The sequence below is a fragment of the Vicia villosa genome, linkage group LG3 (genome assembly GCF_029867415.1).
Source record: "Vicia villosa cultivar HV-30 ecotype Madison, WI linkage group LG3, Vvil1.0, whole genome shotgun sequence".
Lineage (NCBI taxonomy): Eukaryota > Viridiplantae > Streptophyta > Magnoliopsida > Fabales > Fabaceae > Vicia > Vicia villosa.
In genome coordinates this window covers 40,674,986-40,697,988 of record NC_081182.1, presented here as the reverse complement: position 1 = coordinate 40,697,988, position 23,003 = coordinate 40,674,986, and the positions used below count along the sequence as shown (strand labels likewise).

Below are 23,003 nucleotides of genomic sequence, written 5' to 3'. Positions count from 1 at the left end.
CAATTTCATGAATGTGTTAGTAATGTTGGTGAGATCGATACAATAATTTGATTAAGATCCAATTGTGTTACTAGATAGAACTCCACTTTTATAATGCTCAAGAGTGTGATTAATTGTCGTCGTGCCTTTTATAGCTTGAGTTTACGAGATTCAAATTTCAAGTGTTGTCCTTTCAAATGAAGAGTGGACAAGATCCAAAATAATGTGTGAACTTTTGAAGCCACTCTACAATATTACTAACTTTATCTTAAGACATGACTAAAAAAATGAGGGAAAATTTTGACAAGTATTGGAGTGAGTATAATGTTATCTTGGCTTTTGGTGTTATTCTTGATCCAACAAAAAAATCAACTTATTGAGTTTCGCTCTACAACTCCATTTTGCTGTGGAGTTCTAGGACAAGAGAAATCATGGGCAATACCATTTTCTTTGAAGAACTTCTCAAAGAATTTGTTCTCAAATTCACCACCATGATCACTTCTGACCTTTATGATTTTACACTCCTTCTCAGTTTGGATCTGAGTGCAGAATTCAAAGAACACTGAATGAGACTCATCCTTGTGTTTTAAGAACTATACCCATGTCCAACGGCTATAATCATCAACGATGACTAATCCATATTTCTTTCCTCTGACAGATGCTGTTTCGACTGGGCCAAACAGATCAATGTGCAAAAGTTCTAACGGCCTTGAGGTAGAAACAACATTCTTAGACTTGAATGCAGGTCTGGAGAACTTGCCCTTCTGACATGCTTCACAAAGAGCATCTGATTTGTATTTCAGATTTGGGAGTCCTCTGACCAGATTTAGTTTGTTAATTTGAGAAATCTTTCTCAAACTAGCATGACCTAATCTTCTGTGCCAGACCCATTGCTCTTCAGAAACAGACATAAGACAAGTCACCTTCTGCTTCTCAAGATCAGAAAGATCAATCTTATAAATGTTGTTCTTCCTCTTGCCTGTAAATAGGATTGAGCCATCCTTCTGACTTACAGCCTTGCAAGACTTTTGATTAAAGATTATGTCATAACCATTGTCACTTAATTGAATTATGGACAATAAGTTATGAGCTAATCCATCTAATAGAAGTACATTAGTTATGGAAGGAGAGTTACCAAGACTTATGGTTCCAGAGCCAATGATTTTGCCCTTCTGATCTCCTCCAAACTTGACTTCTCCACCTGGTTTAAGCACCAGGTCTTGGAATGTAGACCTTCTTCCCGTCATGTGTCGCGAGCACCCAGAGTCCAGGTACCATGACATTTTGCTTTCTGTCCTCTTTGCCGCCAAGGATATCTGCAACAAAAATTATCTTCTCCTTAGGTACCCACAATTTCTTGGGTCCTTTCTTGTTAGTTCTCCTCAAGTTCTGATTGAACTTGGGTTTAGCAAAATATTTAACAGGAGGAACAACATGATATTCTTTAGGTTTGTCAGCATGATATTTCTTAGGATGTGTCACATGCTTCTTGGTGTGAACAGTGTTAAACTTCTGTGCATGTGAAGTGAGCCTAATATCATGAGCATGGCCATATTTGAACTGATCATACAATGGCTTGTATGTGATCTTCAGATCATCAATAGGTTCAAATTTATGTGAGGTATCACCCTCATAGCCAAAACCAAACCTTCTGTTTCCAAAAACACCATATATCATAGAAGCAAGACGACTTCTGCCAATACTTCTAGATAAGAACTTTCTGAAGCTCGAGTCATATTCTTTCAGAATATGATTCAAGCTAGGAATGGGTTTTTCTGTTTCAGAAGGAGATCCACTATCTTTGGATAGATTTAAAACTTTTTCCTTCAGTTCAGAATTTTCCAATTCCAGCTTCTTAGTTTCAAATTCAAACAGCTTTTTCAGCTTTTTGTATTTGATACCAAGATGAGCCTTGAGTTCCAGAAGTTCTGTTAAACTGGAAACTAACTCTTCTCTAGATAGTTCAGAAAATACCTCTTCAGAATCTGATTCTGATGTAGATTCTGATCCATCATCTTCTGTAGCCATCAGCGCGAAGTTGGCTTGCTCTCCTTCAGAGTCTGACTCTGATTCTGAATCATCCCATGTTGCCATAAGACCTTTCTTCTTATGAAACTTCTTCTTGGGATTCTCCTTCTGAAGTTTTGGACACTCGTTCTTGTAATGTCCAGGCTCATTGCACTCATAGCAGACAGCCTTCTTCTTGTCAGATCTTCTGTCACCAGAAGATTCTCCTCGTTCAAATCTCTTTGAACTTCTGAAGCCTCTGAACTTCCTTTGTTTGCTCTTCCAGAGTTGGTTTACCCTTCTGGAGATCATGGACAGTTCATCTTCTTCTTCAGATTCTGATTCTTCAGGATCTTCTTCTTCAGCCTGAAAAGCGTTAGTGCATCTTTTAAAATTAGATTTTAATGCAACAGACTTACCTTTCTTCTGAGGTTCATTTGCGTCAAGTTCAATCTCATGACTCCTCAGGGCACTAATCAGCTCTTCCAAAGAAACTTCATTCAGATTCTTCGCAATCTTGAATGCAGTCACCATTGGGCCCCATCTTCTGGGCAAGCTTCTGATGATTTTCTTTACATGATCAGCCTTGGTGTAGCCTTTGTCCAGAACTCTTAATCCAGCAGTTAGAGTTTGAAATCTTGAAAACATCTTCTCAATGTCTTCATCATCCTCCATCTTGAAGGCTTCGTACTTCTGGATTAGTGCAAGAGCTTTGGTCTCCTTAACTTGACCATTTCCTTCATGAGTCATTTTCAAGGACTCATATATGTCATGGGCCGTTTCCCTGTTAGATATCTTCTCATACTCAGCATGAGAGATAGCATTCAGCAAAACAGTCCTGCATTTGTGATGATTTTTGAAATCTTTCTTTTGATCATCAGTCATTTCGTTTCTCGTGAGCCTTACACCAGTAGCTTTAACAGGATGTTTGTAACCATCCAACAGAAGATCCCATAGATCAGCATCTAGACCAAGAAAGTAACTTTCCAGTTTATCTTTCCAGTATTCAAAATTTTCACCATCAAATACTGGTGGTCTAGTATAACCATTGTTACCATTGTATTGCTCAGCAGAGCCAGATGTAGATGCAGTTGGATTTGTTTGAACTTCACCAGCCATCTTTTACTGAAGCGTTTTTCTCTTCCTGAATCTTTTCTAAACACGGTTAAGTGCTTGCACCTTAAAACCGGCACTCTGATGCCAATTGAAGGATAGAAAAACACTTAGAAAGGGGGGTTTGAATAAGCGTAGTTTCAAAAACTCGTAAGATAAAAATAATTTGCACAAGTATTTTTATCCTGGTTCGTTGTTAACTAAACTACTCCAGTCCACCCTATACAAGGTGATTTACCTCAACTGAGGATTTAATCCACTAATCACACGAGATTACAATGGTTTTCCACTTAGACAACTTCTAAGTCTTCTAGAGTCTTCTGATCACAACCTGATCACTCTAGGAACAAATGCTTAGACACAAGCTAAGACTTTCTTAGAGTATCCTGACCACCACGTGATCACTCTAATTAGAACTGCTTAGACACAAGCTAAGACTTCCTAGAGTATCCTGATCAACACTTGATCACTCTAGTTACTTACAGAGTAATGTAATCAATTCTAAGAGTATTACAATTGCTTCTTAAAAGCGATAATCACAAACTGTGATATTTCTCTTACTGATTTAAGCTTAGACTCACTAAAGTATTACAACAGTAATGTAGTGAGGTTGAAGATGAAGTTTCTGAGCTTTGAGTTGAACAGTGTTTCAGCAAGTTTTTCAGAATAAGTTCGTTCAGGATTCGTCACCTTGCTTCTCATCAGAACTTCATATTTATAGGCGTTTGAGAAGATGACCGTTGGGAGCATTTAATGCTTTGCGTATTCCGTACAGCATTGCATTTAATGTTTCACTGTTTTGTCAACTACCTCGAGCCTTGCTTTTGCTGTGACTACTGACATTGCCTTTAATAGCTTCTAACGTTCCTTTTGTCAGTCACGTAGCCTGCCATCTAGTACTTGATTCTGATTTGTTCTTTGTAAATACTACGTTGAAAATCATCAGAGTACAAACAGCTTGGTGCAGAGCATCTTCTGATCTTCTGATCTTGATATGCTTCTGAGCGTGATTCCATGACTTCAGTGCTTCTGCTTCTGAACTCAAGTTCTTCTGATGCTTCTAATAGACCATGTTCTGATTCTGCTTGACCATCTTCTGATGTCTTGCCAGACCATGTGCTGAAGTTGCATACTGAACCTTCTGAGTCAAAGCTTCTTAGCGCTGATTTGTGCATACTCTTTATATATTTCCTGAAAGGGAAATTGCATAGGATTAGAGTACCACATTATCTTGAGCAAAATTCATATACATTGTTATCATCAAAACAAAGATTATTGATCAGAACAATTCTTGTTCTAACAGATACTTCCAAAACCGCTTGGACCGTCGGTTTACGAGAATTTATCTTGCCACCCTCCAAATTATACATGCCACCCCCAAATTTTTTATTCCAATTTTACCCCTGATGAGATATAAAGAATTTTCGGACGAAATTTCTGATACACCATACCGAATTCCCGGAACGAGGAAATTTCCAATTTTTGTCGTGTTTTACTCGGTTGACCTACTGTCTTCCGGTGAGAAATTTCTTTCTGCAAACTGTGTCATCACTCCGATTTGCCTATTTTTTATATTTTCGGCGACTACTTTGGTATTGTTCACCGCGCGCACTATTCATCATCGCAGGTATTGTTCATCTGGAAAAAAATTCCTCAATTTTGTCCCCTGATCATAGATCCGATCTATGCTTCTTCTTCCGACTAGCGAAAATCTGCCCTCCAGTTCAAACAGTGTCGTTCTTGTTAACTTGGCGCTATGGGAGACTCGTTTACTAAAGTTCTGTTGATCCCATGTGAAAAACTAACAGGATCAACAAACTATAACATATGGGCTCGTGCTGTCTATATGTGGTTTCACGATCAGGGATATGAAGAGCACCTAACCACAAAATTGTCTGCCATTGCAGTTGACAAACTCGCTAAATGGAAGAAAATTGATGCCTCTCTGTGTACTGTGTTGTGGTTTTCCATAGCACCTAACCTCCAAGCGCAATACCAAGCCTTTTCCACTTGTTATGAGTTATGGTAAAAGGCCAAGAAAGACTTTTACAACAACGTTCACTTTTATACAATGTCATCCACAAACTCAACACACTGACGTTGGAAAATATGGATGTGCAAGCTTATTTGAGTAAGCTTGATGCCTTGAAAGCAAGTTATGCAACCCTTATGCCTTATGCAAAAGATGCAACAGCTCATGCCGAACAACAAAGTAAATATTTCATGGTCATGTCACTTAAAGGACTACCATCAGATCTCGAATCCATTCGTAACCAAATTTTATCAAGTACTAATGTTCCTAAGTATGATACAGTTAGTGAACAACTGTTGCGCTTGGCTACACCTCATGTGTTTCGTCCGGTTTCTCCTCCATCTATTGTTGCTCCAACACCAAGTGACACTGCTGCTCTTGCATCTCGAAAACAATCAAAATCGCCTTCGAGGAGGGTCATTCAACTCCAAACCTCGTCCCAAGTGTGACCATTGTAACCGGCTTGGGCATACCATCGACCGTTACTAGAAGCTGCATGGCAGACCTCCACTTCAGGTAAAGATAACTCAAATTGATTATCCAGATACTATGAAGAATTCACCTTCAATTCAAAATCCTACGCCAAGCAATGAAGATTTTCTCAGGTGGTGTAAGATTAATTAGAACTCTAGTTCCACGACTTCGATTGCACACACTGGTAATTCATATGTTTGCTTCTCTCAATCATCTCCTCTTCCTTGGGTTCTCGATTCTGGTGCGTTTGATCATGTTATCGGTAATAAAAGTTTTTTCTCTTCCATCTCTACCTCTTGTTTCTTACCTAGTATAACTGCCGCAAATGGTTCTCAAACCCAATCCCAAGGGATTGGTACTGTTCAAATCCTACCATCTCTCTCTGTTACTTCTTTCCTATATGTACCTAATCGTTCGATTAATTTACTTTTAGTCAGTCCTTTAACTCGTGCCCTTAATGGTTCTATCACCTTTGCTAATGGTGTTCTTACTTTGCAGGATCGGAGTTCGGGACAGACGATTGGCGTCGGATGTGAGTCTCAAGGCCTATACTACTTCTCTGCATCATCCACCACATGCTCTGCCACAGATTCTCCACTCAGTATACATGCGCAGTTAGGTCATCCAGGTCTTCCCAAGCTCCAAAAGATGGTGTCCAGTTTATATAAATTATCTAGTTTACATTGCGAGTCTTGTCAAGTAGGGAAACATACTCGTAGTCACTTTCCCAATCGAGTTAATAAACGAGCTGCGTCCCATTTTGCTTTAGCTCACTCAGATGTTTAGGGTCCTTTGCGTACTGAGTCTACCTTTGGGTCTAGGTATTTTGTCACTTTTATTGATGATTTTTCAGGTTGCACATGGCTATTTTTAATGAAGAACATATCAAAATTGTTTTCTATTTTTGATTTTTTTTATCAAGAAATAAGAACCCAATTTGGCATGTCTATCCATACCTTAAGAAGTGACAATGCACGTGAATATTTATCCCAACAATTTCAAATTTTTATGTTATCCAATGGTATTCTGCACCAAACATCTTGTCCTCATACACCTCAACAAAATGGGGTAGCTAAACGTAAATATCGACATCTCGTAGAAACCACTCGGACCCTACTTCTCCATGGTAATGTTCCTCTCTGATTTTGGGGGGGATGCGGTGCTCACGACATGTTACCTCATTAATCACATGCCCTCATCTGTCCTTAATCATAAAATCCCTCACTCAATCCTGTTTCCAAACTCTCCTTTTCACCCAATTACTCCTTGAGTTTTTGGGTCATCGTGTTCCGTACACAATCTCTGCCCTGGTCTTGATAAACTATCAGCTCGATCACTAAAGTGTGTATTTCTTGGTTATCATCGATCCTAAAAGGGATATCGTTGCTACTCACATACTCTACAACGATACCTCGTATCGGCCGATGTTATCATCTTCAAGTCTATTCCATACTTCGAGTCCAAACAAGTAACTCTGGAACCCCTACAGGAAAGTACTCCTACACCTCTTTCGGAAGTCTCGTTTCCCATTATCCCTCATCATTCTAGCCTTACGGTTGACCCTTCCACTACTCGCCCACTTCAAACATATCAGCGTCGCCAACCCACTTCTTCCGTACCTATTCCTGAGGAAGTACATGTCCATGAGGTTATTGCAGACTTTCCTCCGACGCCTTCGCCATCACCGGATTCGATCCCACAACTTGAGTCTGATCTTTCGATTGCTCTTCGAAAAGGTATACGTCAAACACGAAATCCTTCTCCACATTATATTGATTTATGTTATCATCGTCTTTCTCCTTTGCAGTATACTTGTTTGTCTTCTGTTTCTATTCCTAACACTCCAGGTGAAGCATTATCTCACCCTGAATGGAGGCAAGTAATGATTGACGAAATGTGTGCTCTTCAAAGCAGTGTTACTTGGGAATTGGTTCATCTACCCCCTGGGAAATCTTTAGTAGGTTGTCGCTGGCTTTATACAGTGAAGGTTGGTCCATATGATAAGATTGATCGTTTTAAAGCTCGTTTGGTAGCCAAAGGATACACTCAAATGTTTGGGTTGGATTATAGTGATACCTTATCGCCTGTAGCCAAGATGGCATATGTTAGACTTCTTCTAGCTATTGCAGCCATTCGACATTGGCCTTTTCATCAACTTGACATCAAAAAAGCCTTTTTACATGGTGTTCTTGAAGAGGAAGTATATATGGAGCAACCACCTGGGTTTGTTGCTCAGGGGGAGTCCTCACATATGGTTTGTAGGCTACACATGTCTCTTTATGGTCTTTAACAGTCTTCGAGAACTTGGTTTGGCAGATTCAACACTGTAGTACAACAGTTTAGTATGGTCCGTAGTTAAGCTGATCATTCAGTGTTTTATCGTCTCTCTGCCCAAGGGTGTATCTATCTTATTGTATATGTAGATGATATTGTGATAAGTGGCAGTGATCAACAGAGAATACTCCAATTGAAACAACATCTCTTAAATCAATTTCAGACAAAAGATCTTGGTAAACAAAGCTACTTCTTGACAAAAGATCTTGGTAAACTCCGCTACCCAGCAGAAATATGCTATGGATATTTTGCAAGAAACGGGATTGTTGAATGCTAAACCAGCTGATACTCATATGGATCCAAGTGCCAAACTGCTACCCAATCAGGGGGAGCCTCTATCTGATCCAAGAAGGTATAGGAGATTGGTTGGAAAGTTGAATTATCTCACAGTCACTCGTCTGAACATCTTTTTTGCAGTTAGTGTGGTAAACTAGTTCTTAAATTCTCCTTGCCAAGAACACATGGATGTTGTTGTTCGAATTCTGAGATACATCAAGTGTGCTCCAGAAAAAGGTCTTGTGTATGAAGATAAATGACATACTCAGATAATTGGATACTCTGATGCTGATTGGGCAGGGTCCCCATTGATAGACGATCCACCTCTGGGTATTGTGTACTTGTTGGAGGAAACCTTATATCCTGGAAAGGTAAGAAACAAAATGTAGTTGAAAGATCAAGCGCCGAGGCAGAGTATAGGGCCATGGCAATGACAACATGTGAACTCATTTGGTTAAAATAGTTACTCAAAGAACTTCAAATTGAAGAAGCAAGACCAATGGCACTTGTTTGTGATAATCAAGCTGCATTGCGCATTGCTTCAAATCCAGTCTTCTATGAAAGGACCAAACATATTGAGATAAACTGTCACTTTGTCAGAGAGAAGATTGAATCAGGCGAAATTGTTACAAGCTTTGTCAACTCCAATGATCAATTAGCATATGTGTTTACAAAATCCCTACGAAGTCCCAGAACTAATTATATATGTGGCAAGCTTGGTGCATTTGACTTATATGCTCAAGCTTGAGGGGGAGTGTTGATATTTGTGAATATATAGTGTTAAGAATATTTGTATATAGAATAGTCCCACATCGACTATATCATGTAATTAACTGTAATCTCTCTCTATATAATAAAGTCTCCGTAGTGCTTTACAAAACACACTGTTTATTCAAATGCCTCTTAGTCTTTCGTATCTTAACAAGAACCATCCATGCCTCTGGTCCTCACTGCAAAATTTAAACATATAAGGAAAATAACTTCTTTTTAAAAAAAAATTGAAATACCGAAAATTTCAAAATTTCAGGTATGATAATACGCACTGGAAATTTCAAAATTTCCGATAATATTGGTAAAAAAATACCGGAAATTTTGAACCGGTAGCAAATACCAAAATTTTTGAAATTTCCAGTACAATATACCGAAAATTTCACAAAATATACCGTAAATATAACTTGTTTTCGCCAAATTTCCTGTATCGTCAGAGAATTTGAAAATTCCGATTCTTCCAATAAATTTATGAAAATGTGGTAATGAAAATCGGTTAGACAATTTGGTCTTTTCATAAGTTTGGGGGGTGAGAAAATAAATTCTCCCGATATGTCTACCGGTAGATATAATTTTCATTTCTATTCACATCACAGCTGACCTATCACTAGTCCCGCGTAAGTGAAGTAAAACCGTCCACGGGATACTCAACGAAAACAGTCCATGCGATAGTTCTGAGTCTCATTAATATTTTGGACAGCATGTTTTTGGGAAAACTTATATCTGTAATTTCCAATTCAGTTACGGTTAATTCAAGAGTCCAAATATGCGCCAGTCTTATGTTCCACCAATTCAACAGCGAGGAGAATGGCTCTCTTACTAGTTGAAAATACTACAATACAAGTAGACTGGAGATAATATTTTAAGCTAAAGTCAATAACATACAATACAATGTCTCCAATCCAATGTCCAAACTTGAAATACAAACTTCAAAAAGTAATATTTTGACAGGAAAAGTCGACAGCTTCATCTCAGTCAGCAGTTAAATATGTGAACGTCGAAGTTTTACTTGGAAAATGGCCTATTTACACTGGAAATATGACAACTTAACTAAAGGATTAACCCAAAAGCCATAATAGAATCTCATTCTGCAAATTCTATTTACAATTTCGCAATAGAATCTAAATCCAATGAAAGATCAAATTTGTCATGTTTCAACTTAATCAACCATGACACACCAATGGTCTAAGTGAATTTTGGACGCACCACCATAGAACTAAGACACGAGGACGTTCTTTAGTGGTAGAGAATATATACTCTTCATTTTCTTAATTCAAATCTACATGCTAGCCCGCAAGAGTTTGCTCCAGAAAGGCCAAATGTTTCTGTTAAGATCTTTCTGTATAACGCAAACTGAAACTGGCTACAAAGTCAAGGAGGGGGACATTTTTTGGACCTCTCTTCCAAGACCAGATCCGCGCTGCCGCAGAATTTCGAAAATCTAACCTGATAAAACAAAATAATATAAACAAAACATGCATTTGATTTCCAGACGATACCATGATGAAAATATTTAGTCAAAACTTGAGCAGCGACTCCATCTTCCTTGCAAATAATCCTCCAATGAGACAGTCTGCTCAGTGCTACTGATAGAAACTGCATCATCCTCCACGTCCAGCAAAGCAAGGTTAAGGTGGGACTGGATATTTGTTCGAACTGGTTCCTCATCAAATCCATCATGTGTCTCTGGTGCACAGACTTCTTGTTCTGCCCATCGTGTTATTTCTTCATCACCGTGAAGAAGTTTCAGTATCTGCATTATTGAAGAAACATGATTGATAACCCAAAGGACACGGCATGAGACAAAACGGAAGGGAATGAATTTGCATAGACAAAGGACTTACAACTCGGATTTGAGGTCGCAATCTAGGAACCCGTCTAATACAAAGAGTAGCAGCTAAAATCATTCTCTTGATCTGACAATCGTTGTATTCACTGCCAAGGCTTGGGTCAAGCAACTGGGAAATCTTCCCACTTTTCAAGATTGATGTTGCCTGAAATTGGATGTGGTCATTAGTCATATTGACTTCCAACTCTTAGGATACAATACTAGTGGAATGCTGAGTTCTAGTATTAGCACATGCTTTATTTATATACATACAGTGTTGTAACTATCTTAGATGCTGAACTCATAAGACTATTATTAAAAAACAACTTACCCACATAACAAGGCTCTCCTGGCCCTTTGGAGATTCGTTGTTAATGGGTTTCCTATTGGATAGAAGCTCAAGGAGTACAACACCAAAAGCATATACGTCAATTTTGTCGGTAACTCTACCGTGCATAAAATATTCAGGAGCTAGGTACCTGTCAGATAAAACCTTTTCAGACCAAATCAAATAAAGATAAACAAGCCATGGAAGATAGAAAAAGGAATGCTACTCACCCAAATGTTCCGGCAACATCAGTACAAATAATATGAGAAGAAGAAGAACCCCAACTAGCCAGTCCAAAATCTGAGAGCTGAAGAAATAAACATGTGGCTTAGAGGAAGGGTATAATTGAAATCAAGTCCAAAGAAATATAAAAAGATGACAATGCCTATCAGAGAACAAGAAGAATAAATATATTACAGTACCTGTGCCTCAAAATCATCTGAAAGAAGGATATTCGAAGATTTGACATCCCTATGGATTACTGCTCGGGCACTGCCATTATGCAGATAATCCAAGGCCTCGGCTACACCTACAGCCACTCGGTACCTCTCTTGCCAGCCAAATGAATTATAGTCAATTCTGTTACCTATTCCAAAGAGCACAAGAAAAACAAATTAGAGAAAGTAAAGAATTACGCAATCACTAGCAATTTACAAACAATGCCAAATAAATAATCTACCGTGAAGGTTTTCTTCTAGGCTTCCTCTTGATAAAAAATCATAAACCAGTAATAAATGGTTTCCCTCTAGACAAAAACCAGATAGAGATATTGTGTTCTTATGATGCAAAGTTGTAACAATCTCAACTTCTTGAGCAAACTCTTGTACAACATTCTCAGACGGCTTCAAAATTTTCACAGCCAATTCCTTGCCTTCGGGAAGACACCCTCTGTAAACATCACTACTGCCACCTTTGCCAACCAAATTTTCTAAAAAACACAATTAAGGAGAGTATCAGAACATATCTCAAGCATATGGCTAGAATGAAAATTGGGAAACAAAAGTTGGATTCATGAAAGCTTACCGGATGAGAAGTTGATGGTTGCAGCTACAAGTTCCTGCAAACTATACAATCTACATGAAGCCGAGTACTTCTCTCGTAAAACCAACAATTCTTCAGGAAGGCTACCGCCATCACTGCAAAGGGTGGGAGGAGGTAAGATAATAGCAGATCCAAACGGCACAATGGCACCACTCTCCCCATCCAGGGTAGACTCGTCAATTTGATCAACATTAATCTGTTTATGATCTGGATACACTACAGCTGAAGAATGACTTCCGGAATGTCGTATTGCCCGTTGAAAAACAAATGTATTTTTGGGTGAAGACTTAGCTGTATGCTTTTTGTGCTGAAATACATTCCGAATGAGTGACCAACCAGGTTTTGTCTGTTTAGAATTACCCACTACGGAATCATCTTCGTGTTTTTCAAACGGTACCAAAGCAAGCGGGTTTTCCGTTTCACAATCATCAAACAACAACTCCCCTTGATTATATTCATTTTCAGAAATCTTGTATTCAGTTTCAGAAATCTCTCGCAGAGCACAACTTTCACAATTCTTCACACTTTTATTAGTAAAAATCACCAACGACTTTGATGATAAATGTGTACCTTCCTGTAATTTCTCTGCCATAACAACAACAACAACAACAATCAAATAAACCTCCCAAAACAAGAGAAAAAAAAAGACCAACACAGGATCACAATTCATAGCCAAAGCTGAAAATAGCAATAATTCACGCACGAAAAATAAATCAGAAAAACAAAGCGGGAACCAAAACCTTTATCACTAGCTTCTCTATGGAAAGCGATTTTCCCATTATCAACAGCGAAAACAGAAACACACTTATGCAATTTCTTGGCGCAATACTTAGCCACCCACGAAGACGACCGAATTGCATGATGAGATTTCGAAGTTCCTAGAATCACCGTCGAAACTCCAAACGCCTTCGCCTCTTGCACTAGAAGCTTCCGAACCGAATCACCTCTACACACTTTCAACCTAAGATCAACCTGAAAATAAAAAACAACACAGTCAATTTCACTTTCCAAAAACCGATAAAATCTTCCAACGGTTCATTAACCATTTTCCCTCCCAAAACAAACCTGCTTCAAATTGCAGAAGCCTTCGTAAACGGCGAGAACTGAATCGAACGTCTTCACCAGAGATAGCAACGACGATGTTCCCTCTACACACAAAAAACAGTCACATTATATATTCAACACAACGCTTCCAACAAAAGCAATGTTAATAAACACACACAGAGAGAGAGAGAGAGAGAGAGAGAGAGAGATACCAGTTACGGTGTCGAGAACGTGAAGCGCGATGACGAGGTCACCGGGCTCAGCGACCTTAACGAGTGCCCACGTCAGCAACTCGCGGCTGCGGGGATCTAATTTAACTCCGACCAACACTTTCCGGCCACCGGCGCCGTCGTCGATTAACTTCATTGGGAGAAATGAGAATCAGTTTGTTGTTTTGTGATTCTCTCTCTTCGTGTTGTTGTTTTATCTTGGGAATGGCGAGAGGGAACGAATCATGGTTGAGGGAAGGACTGTAAAAGCAAACTGTCTCGGGAGGAATGTTACTCTGCTACTCGGTTCTATGTAATCAATTCTAGATTCGATCTGAGCCGTTCATTAGAGCCGACCATTATCGTGTTAATTTAATTCTTTTAATTAATGTGTTTATTAATTATGGATTGTCATGCACTTAATGGACCCGTTGCTGATGTGGCGGACGCTAAATCACAAATACCGGGATAGTGTGTGAGAGAAAACACTGTAGCGTAGACATCGGAGACCGTGCTTTGAAAATGACTGATTTGAAGCCGTTGATTCTTTCACGGTGTTAACTGTTAGTAAATAAATGCTTTGAAAAATCAAAGAAATTTATAAGTGATGTCGAAATCTTAATTTAAAAAATAATAATTATTGTGCGAATCAAAACTTTGATTTTAGTAAGAACCATTTTTTCCTTTGTTAGTTTAATTAATGTGATTTATTTATAAAAAGAAAATGATACTACTTTGATGCAGGGTCCTTCCTTGGTTATTTAGAATGATTATGCTTCCTTGTTCATGTACTATTTAGAAAATGATCAAGGTACTTAGCTGGTAAAAATGATGAATATTTTTTTTTTTTTGATAAACAATAGACATGGCAATAAAACCCAGACCCACGGGTACCCACCCGAACCCGTCCCGAAGTTGACGGGGAAAACCCACTTTGACTGGGTTTGGGTCCGGGTTTGGGTTTTCCCCAATTAGAAAACATGGGGATGGGTCGGGTAATGGGGACACTAGTACCCACCCCGAACCCGTCCCCAAACCCGCCCCGTTTATTTCAATATGTACATTATTATTTATATTTCATAATTTATATTATTAAATATGTGGTTAATGTTTTAATAATTTGATTTGTATTTATTATTTTAAATATTTGAAATATATGTATGAAATTTTTTGAGATTGTTTTATTTTGTTATTTGTAATGTAATTTGATTTTTGAAAAAGTAAATATTTTTATTTTAAAAATTGATTTTACGAAATACATGGTGAAAGGGCGGGGATACCCAAACCCAACCCGAACCCGTTAAGGACGGGTTTGGGTTTTAATTCCCCATCCCCGTTTGGGTTTGGGGCGGGTAACGGGGATTGATTGGGGATTCGGGTTTGGGTTTGGGGGAGATAAAAACCGTCCCCAACCCGCCCCGTTGCCATGCCTAATAAACAACGTGCTACTTACTTCCCTTTTAAAAGGAATATTATTTTAATTAAATAAATTTCACATTTAATTATGAAAAAACAATAAATGTCTTTTAATTGTGTCCCGACTCCCGCGTACTATGTGTGCCTTTTTTTTAGATTAAATTACGCTTTACATTTATGTAGATGAAAAACATATTTAAATAATAAAATCTGTTTAAATAAAGTGTCATGTTTTTTTAAATAATTTTATTAGATTTTGTAATCTATAAAAGTTTTTAATGATACTCGTTTTTTAATAAAAAATTATTTAATTATAAATAAATTAAATTATAATTTGGATCTCTTATTTTAATCAATTTACAAAATAAATATCGCTTTCATTTTTAAATAGATAACACAACTAAGTGAACATGATAGAGAAAACAGAAAATGACTTTCGCTGATAACGGCTAGTTTCTCACGGTTGCGTCCCGTTTTTCCTCCTCTCTTCCCCTTTCCTCTTCTCTATGGATCCCTCTCTTCTATTTCCTGAAACACATCTCCAACCTTTGCCTTCGGATTCGTCTTCTAAGAAGGTCACGCCTCATCCTCAAGGGAAGTCTTTTGCCTCAGCGGTTGCAAACAGTGTTTGTGATATTCCTCTTAGTCAGCTCCCCATCCCTTGTCTTAAAGGGGACAGGCTTGCTATTACGATTCCAGAAGATGAATACAAACTGGGGGTGGATGCTTGCAAACATCATCTTCATGGAAGGGTTGTCTGGTCTAAGGGAGCTCCTCCATTGACCGTGGTTAATCTGAAAAACAAGTTAATGCAACTTTGGCCATCGATTGGGAAATGGGGTGTAACTTCCTTGGGAAAGGGTTTCTTTGAGTTCTCCTTCTCCTCCTTGGAGGATGTTCAAAGGGTGCGATCGGTTAATGCCTGGTCAATTCCTCAAGGAGTGCTCAAGTTGTTCCCCTGGACCAAGGATTTTGTTCCATCCACTTTAAAACAGACCTCTGCCCAGGTCTGGATACGAATCCATGGCTTATCTCAGGAGTATTGGAGACCTCGTATCCTTTTTGCCATAGCTAGCAGCATCGGAACACCCATCTGTATTGATTCCGCATCCAATATGTCTGCTTTTGACAGGCCTTTTGGACATTTTGTAAGGGTGCTGGTTGATTTAGATCTTACTAAAGACCTAAGTCACAAAATTCTTGTTGAAAGGGTGGGCTTTGCCTTCTTTGTCGATATTGAGTATGAAAAAATCCCGGAGTTCTGCTCATATTGTTCATGTATTGGTCACTCTGTGGCTAATTGCAAAAAGAAAGAGATGAACCAAGGTAAGGGTAAAGTTTACCTTGCCAAAACTGATAAAGCTTCGAATGTTTCTGCAGGAAAAACACCTCCCATGGATGAAGGCAAAAGCCAGAAGGACAAGAGTCAAGGGCCTGAGCAGAACACAAATGATGAAGTCAATGAAGAGGATTTGAATTCTGATCCTGTCCTCTTGGAAGTGATAAAAGAGAATGCTATTGTTCCTGTATCTCAGAATAATATTGAACAGTCTAATTCTGATGTTCATATTGATGTCACACAAATGATTGACCTTGTCCCTGAAACTCAAGTGAATCAGCTGGAAAATAACATGGTGAAAGAATTTCTTCAAAATTCTTGGGATAATATGGCTGATGGTATTAGTGACGAGGAGCTTGGTTCTGACTGCATCCCTGAAAAGGAGTTCCAGCAGGTAACTTCTAAAAGGGGGAGAGGTAAGAAGTCCAAGGTAGCAGGTAATACTAGGTTTAGATCTAGTTCTAAAAACTTAACCTTATGAAGATCCTCTTTTGGAACATTAGAGGCATTGCTAATAAGGCCTCTAGGTTGGCCCTTAAGAATTTAATTCAGAATAATCACCCTAACTTAGTTTGTATAGCTGGGCCTTGGATGGACTTTGAGAAATTTCCTCAAAGATGGCTTCATAGGCTTGATTTCAAGGATTTTGCTTTTAATAAGAGAGACAATCTCTTGCCTAATCTATGGTGTTTTTGCAAATCCAACTTAAACCCTAATGTCCTTGAAATTGATGATCAACATATTAGTTTCACTTTAAATGTCTCTAACAATATCATGGGTTTCTCCGTGGTTTATGCTTCCACTAGCTATGTGATTAGAAGGAATCTCTGGAATGCCCTGAAGCAGACTCCTACTGGTGTTCCTTGGTGCTATATTGGTGACTTCAATGCCATCATTAGTGCTGAGGAGCATAAAGGTAGGTGTGCTCCTGCCAAGGTGCCTATGGCAGATTTCTTTAACTGGTCTAATAATCTTAATCTCATACATTTGCCTACTACTGGTAATCAATTCTCTTGGAATAATGGTAGAAAAGGCCTTTGCTTGACTGAAAAGAGGCTGGACAGATCCATTTGTAACATGGATTTGTTGAACAATTGTAATTTAGTTGTTTGCAACACCCTTACCAAAATAAGATCTGATCATTTTCCTATTATGCTAACTTGTGATTTTGAAAAGGTGCACTACAGTTCTCAGTTCAGGTTTCTAAAAATGTGGACCTCCAGCATGGAGTGCCTTCAGGTGGTCAAGGATTCTTGGAGCACCAATCTTGTGGGATGCCCTATGTTCATCCTTGATAAAAAGCTAAAAATTCTGAAAAACAACTTGAAGGTTTGGAACAGAAATAATTTTGGTGATGTCAAGGTCAAGGTCAAGAATGCAGAGGCACACCTTCAGAATATTCAAATGGAAATTGCAAATTCTGGCTACACTGATGACTTAAAGGAAAAGGAAACCAAAGCTCAATATGATATGGAGGCTGCTTTGAATATTGAAGAGGAATTTTGGAAAGAGAAGGCTAGAATCAAATGGCAAAGTGATGGTGACAGGAACACCAAGTTCTTCCATACTTATGCCAATATAAAGAGGAAAACAAATCTTATCTCCTCCCTAAGGATCAATGACTCCATTGTCACTGACAAGAATTCCCTGGAGAATCATATTGTGGAGCATTTTCAAAATCTTTTCAATAACAATGCTGTTCTTCAAGAGGACAGCTCTCTGCATAATGTGATCCCTAACATGATCTCTGACCAAACCAATGCCCTGCTCACTATGGTTCCTACTGAAGATGAAATCAAGCATTCTGTGTTTAGCCTCAAAGCTGACTCTGCTCCTGGCCCTGATGGTTTTGGTGGTTCTTTCTATCATCACTATTGGGATATTATTAAAGGAGATGTTACTAACGCTGTGTCTCAATTTTTTCTGCATGGTTGGATTCCAAAGGGCTACAATGCTAATTCAATTGTACTCATTCCTAAATCTAAGGATGCTGAAACCTTGAGTGACTACAGACCTATTGCCCTTGCTAATTTCAAGTTCAAGATCATCACCAAAATTCTGGCTGACAGGCTTGCTTCCCTTCTTCCTTCTTTGATTTCTTTTGAGCAAAAAGGGTTTATTAAGGGCAGAAATATCAGGGATGGCATTTGCCTAACCTCTGAAGCTATTAATTTGCTTAATAACAAGAGCTTCAGTGGTAACATAGCTTTGAAAATTGATATAACCAAAGCCTTTGACTCTATTAGTTGGAAGTTTATTCTTAAAACTCTTAATAGCTTTGGCTTTAGTAGTATTTTCTGCAATTGGATATCTATAATCCTTCATTCTGCTACCCTTTCCATTAACTTCAATGGTAAATTGACTGGCTACTTTAGTTGCTCGAATGGGGTGAGACAAGGAGATCCCTTGTCTCCCTTGCTTTTTTGCTTGGCTCAAGAGGTGCTTAGTAGAAACATAACCTCTTTGGTTAGTAGCAATCAATTCAATAGGATTCAAGCTACTAGGAATTGTTTTGTTGATTCACACACCATGTATGCTGATGATATAATGATATTCTGTAGAGGTGATCAGAAATCCTTGTCTAATATTTCCAATCTGCTCAATACTTATGCTGAGCACTCAGGTCAGTTTTGTAGTAAACATAAAAGTCTCATATATGCTGGGGGGATGTCTAGCTCTAGGCATAAAATTCTGGCTGATATTATTGGTTTTAAAATGGCTTACCCTCCTCTATTATATCTTGGTGCTCCTATATTTATTGGTAAGCCCAAGGCATCTCATTTTCTTTTCTTGGCTGACAAGATCAAATTAAAACTGGCAGCTTGGAAGGGTAGTATGTTGACCATGGCTGGGAGAGTCCAGCTTGTAAAAGCAGTTATTCATAGCATGTTGATTCATTGTATGACTGTCTACTACTGGCCCTCAAGCATTATAAAACTCATTGATAAATGGATTAGAAACTCCATATGGAGTGGGAATATGGATAAGAAGAAGCTTGTCACTGTCAAGTGGAAGACTTGCTGCACTGGCTACAAGGAGGGGGGTCTGGGCCTGAAGTCCATTAAAATATTCAATGATGCCACCTGCTTGACTCTTGGCTGGAGCTTTCTTCAGAATCAACACAGCTGGGCCTCTGTGCTGGCTGCTAGAGTTAGAAGGAAAAACAGATTCATTAATTACTCTATCAAATCATCTATTTGGAGCAGCATTAAAGGCAACTTATCCATGATCACTGACAACTGCCAATGGCTGATAGGAGATGGAAGCAACATTAATTTCTGGCTGGATAACTGGTACGGGGAACCCCTTGTTGATGTGTTTAAAATCCCGAGTGTTTTTCATCAATCTCTTCAGGTGAAGGTGAAAGACTGGTTCACTAATGGCAGTTGGGTAATTCCTGGAAATGTGCTCACTGCATTCCCCGAGCTTATCAATATCACATCTAAGATTTCTTCTACTGCTGAGAAAGATACTCTTATTTGGAGGGCTGCTGAGGATGGTATGCTAACTGTCAAGCTTGCTTATGACTCCATCTTAAAGCCTCATCACTCTCAGAAATGGCTCTCTTTCCCTTGGCATCGTGATATTCCTCCTTCTCAATCCATGGTTGTTTGGAGACTGATTCACAAGAAAATGCCCTCTGATGACAATCTCAAGATTAGGGGCCTATCTTTCCCTTCCATGTGCTCTCTGTGTAAGTCTTCTGAAGAGAGTGCCTTTCACATTTTTTTTGACTGTACTTATGCGAAGAAGCTTTGGAAATGTTTGGCTGTCAAGTTGCAATTTCATAGCTTTCACAACTTTGAAGACTGTCTGAATTGGATTCAAAGGAGCTGGTCGAACCAAGCCAAGGTGGTATCTTTTGCCATCATTATTAACATGATACACCATATATGGAAAGCTAGGAATTCTGCCAGGTTTGAGGACACTCAAATATCTTTTGAAAGATGTTGCTCTAATGTTACCACTGCAGTGAGATTAATAGGGAATTCTTCTACCAATTGCTCCAATTCTGATATGGATAGTTTCCTGCTCCTCAAGTCTTTTGACATCAACATTCGCCCGAGGAAGCCTTCTTGTACGGTGGAAGTTATCTGGTGCCCTCCTCCTCTTGGTTGGGTAAAATGCAACATTGATGGTCTGGCCAAAGGCTCTCCTATGCTTAGTTCCTGCGGAGGTATCTTTCGCAACCATAATGCGGATCACTTGGGAAGCTTTTGCGAGTTTTTGGGTGATGGTAACTCGGTATCAGCGGAGCTTTGTGCAGCTATGCTTGCTATTGAAAAAGCTTGTGTCTTTAATTGGAAGAAGTTGTGGCTAGAAACCGACTGCACTGTAGTGGTTCAAGCTTTTTCCAATCCCAATCTCGTTCCTTGGAAAATCAAGGCTCGTTGGCTTAAGTGTCGTGCGTATACTTTAGAGATGGATTTCATGATCACGCACATCTACCGTGAAGCCAATTTTTGTGCCAATTTTATGGCTAACCTTGGTTTACTTTATATGAATTTTACTTGGTTTTCTTCTTTACATTATGGTCTTGTTAGCAATTTTTTGTTGGACAAAGAAGGCACCCCTAGAGTAAGATTTTGTATCTAATGGGCCTCTTTGTTGGTTTCTTGTAAGATCCTCTTTTTGATTAATATATTCTTCTTTTTTTTAAAAAAAAAAAAAAAAACTAAGTGAACATGATAAGTTGTGTTATCTTAGGTCATTTATATTTATTTTTTAATACGGAAAAAAACTATTTTTTAAGATATATGAGATGAAATGTGATTTTTTTTTTAAATTCAAAATAACCTCAGTTTAAAAAATTTATCAAATAAATCACATTTCAATTTAATGATTAAAAATTTACCAAAACACTTGAGTAACCGTACTGAACGGCTAGTTTAAGTGCATGCGTCATGCACGATGGCTCCAGTGGCGGTTCTATAGCCTAGCGAGTCCGAACACGCGTCGGGGCTCAACCCATATTTTCTTTGTATTTCCTCCAATTTAATAGTTGAATTTTAGACGAAATTAGGAGTAAAATTAATAAAAATAAAGATGTGAAAACTAAAATAGATGGGTATCCAATGGTCCAGACAGACCCAACCCAATTAATTATATATGAATTATAACAAAAAAAAATTTAAATTAATTATGCTACAGTGTTATAGACCGGCTGGTGTTTCATCTTTCCCCTCTCTGTCTTTAACGATTGGTGTTTCATCTTTTCCCTCTTTGTCTTTGACGGTTGGTGCTTTAAGATATACACATTTAATCATTATTATTAAATATTACAATAATAAGAGTTTTATATTGTTGATAAAACTCCAATCAACTAATTATCTTCTTAGTCTTTTTTTCTTGAATGATACCATTTTCATTTTTAAGTCTTTTTGCAATTTATGCTTTCAGAAATTTATAATTGATTAGACCTTCCCTAATTTTATAATTTTTTTTACTTCTTTTCTATTATAATTTTATAGCGGCATTATAATTTTTCATATATTATAAAATAAAACAAGAAATCATGGGCGTTTAAATTTAATTAAAAGGTAAGAGTAATACAAATTAAAATGTATGAAAATGGTGAGTTTTACTATGTGGTTAAATTAGAGAGTTCAAGCAAAATTAATTTGTCAATATGAAAAATTATCTAAGTTTTTCACATAATAAATAACATTAAAATTTTTGGTTTTTTTTTTTTAAGAAATAAGTTGAAAATGTCCAACTATTATTTTGTTAGCTTTTATGGGATTATATTTTATGTCCCTCATTTTTTATTTTCTTTTTAATTGAATAAATTATCTTTAATAAAAATAATATTAAAATTAATGTATAAGTAAATTTATAATTATAAAATAAAATAAATGCATAATAATTTGAAATTTCAACTCAATTATTGATATTATAATAAACCAATATAAAAACTAAAGTGGAAAAAAAACTATTTGAATTTTTAGAGTTTTTTAGTTTCCTCAAGGGGCACACACGTTTACAATTGAACATTTAGTATTGTTCACTATAAATAGATCTAACAAAAACTAAAAACAATTGGAATACTCTTTATTTCCTTATCATCTTTTTTTAGAGTACAAGTTAGAAAAGGCAAGGTACTCGAAATCATGTGCGGAGCTACAGCCCAGCGAATCCAGACACGCGTCTGCGCTCAACCCCTCATTTCGTTGTATATTCCCCATTTAATAATTGATTTTTAGACAATACCAGAGGCAAAATTAGTAATTTTTAGACAAAATTAAGGGCAAAAACCAGTAAAAAATATGGTGTGAGATTTATATTTTATTCCGCTCCATTATGTTTCATTCTACTCCGGTCTGTCATGTTCCATCAATCCAAACATAACCTACGTTTTATAATGATTGACTTAATTGCTTATTTCACACAAACTATATAAAAAAGGGATCTGGATTCTCCGCAGCTTTGTCTCTGCTGCTTCTGTTCAGCACTAATTCATCCATTAGATCCTAATGTATATTTACTTATCTGCCAATTCATCATTTCTTTAATGCATACTATCCATTGGATTTGGAGCAGCACCAAAAGCTGAAGAGATATAGCAGGAGAAGATCCATTCTGATAAAAAAGAGAGAATAATATTTTTACTAACATATATTTTATTAAATAATGAAAGTAGTATTAATTAGAGTGTATAAATGAAAACATGGGTGGTTTTATAGCTCTGCGAGCCTGGGCACGCGCCCGCTCAACGCCTACTTTGTATTCCCCCAATTTAATAGTCGAATTTTAGACAAACTCATGGGTAAAATTAGTAAAAACGGAGTGTGAAAACTAAAACAGATTAATAATCA

At 37.8% G+C, this 23,003-nt stretch overlaps 2 protein-coding genes across 2 annotated transcripts; one reads left to right on the top strand and one right to left on the bottom strand.

The window, feature by feature from the left end:
* Positions 1-10,069: 10,069 nt before the first annotated feature.
* On the bottom strand, positions 10,070-13,722 carry LOC131661100 (probable receptor-like protein kinase At3g17420). The gene is made up of 10 exons (XM_058930519.1): positions 13,437-13,722; positions 13,246-13,328; positions 12,921-13,152; positions 12,163-12,765; positions 11,819-12,067; positions 11,562-11,725; positions 11,370-11,446; positions 11,143-11,290; positions 10,828-10,977; positions 10,070-10,736 (listed from the first exon to the last, which is right to left on the bottom strand). The coding sequence occupies exons 1-10, from the start codon at positions 13,588-13,590 to the stop codon at positions 10,497-10,499; spliced, it is 2,100 nt and encodes a 699-aa protein (XP_058786502.1). The 5' UTR covers positions 13,591-13,722; the 3' UTR covers positions 10,070-10,496.
* Positions 13,723-15,355: 1,633 nt separating this feature from the next.
* LOC131657925 (uncharacterized) lies at positions 15,356-20,784 on the top strand. Its single transcript, XM_058927272.1, has 2 exons — positions 15,356-16,582; positions 16,672-20,784. The coding sequence occupies exons 1-2, from the start codon at positions 15,356-15,358 to the stop codon at positions 20,782-20,784; spliced, it is 5,340 nt and encodes a 1,779-aa protein (XP_058783255.1).
* Positions 20,785-23,003: the final 2,219 nt, after the last annotated feature.

Bases quoted from the DNA above. Each gene is read 5' to 3' on its own strand.
- LOC131661100 (XM_058930519.1), bottom strand. From the start codon at position 13,590: ATGAAGTTAATCGACGACGGCGCCGGTGGCCGGAAAGTGTTGGTCGGA. The intron at 13,153-13,245 runs GTTTGTTTTGGG...TTTTATTTTCAG, and splicing joins GCTTCTGCAATTTGAAGCAG to GTTGATCTTAGGTTGAAAGT. The intron at 11,447-11,561 runs GTACTGTAATAT...TTATTTCTTCAG, and splicing joins CAGATGATTTTGAGGCACAG to CTCTCAGATTTTGGACTGGC.
- LOC131657925 (XM_058927272.1), top strand. From the start codon at position 15,356: ATGGATCCCTCTCTTCTATTTCCTGAAACACATCTCCAACCTTTGCCT. The intron at 16,583-16,671 runs GTAACTTCTAAA...AACCTTATGAAG, and splicing joins CTGAAAAGGAGTTCCAGCAG to ATCCTCTTTTGGAACATTAG.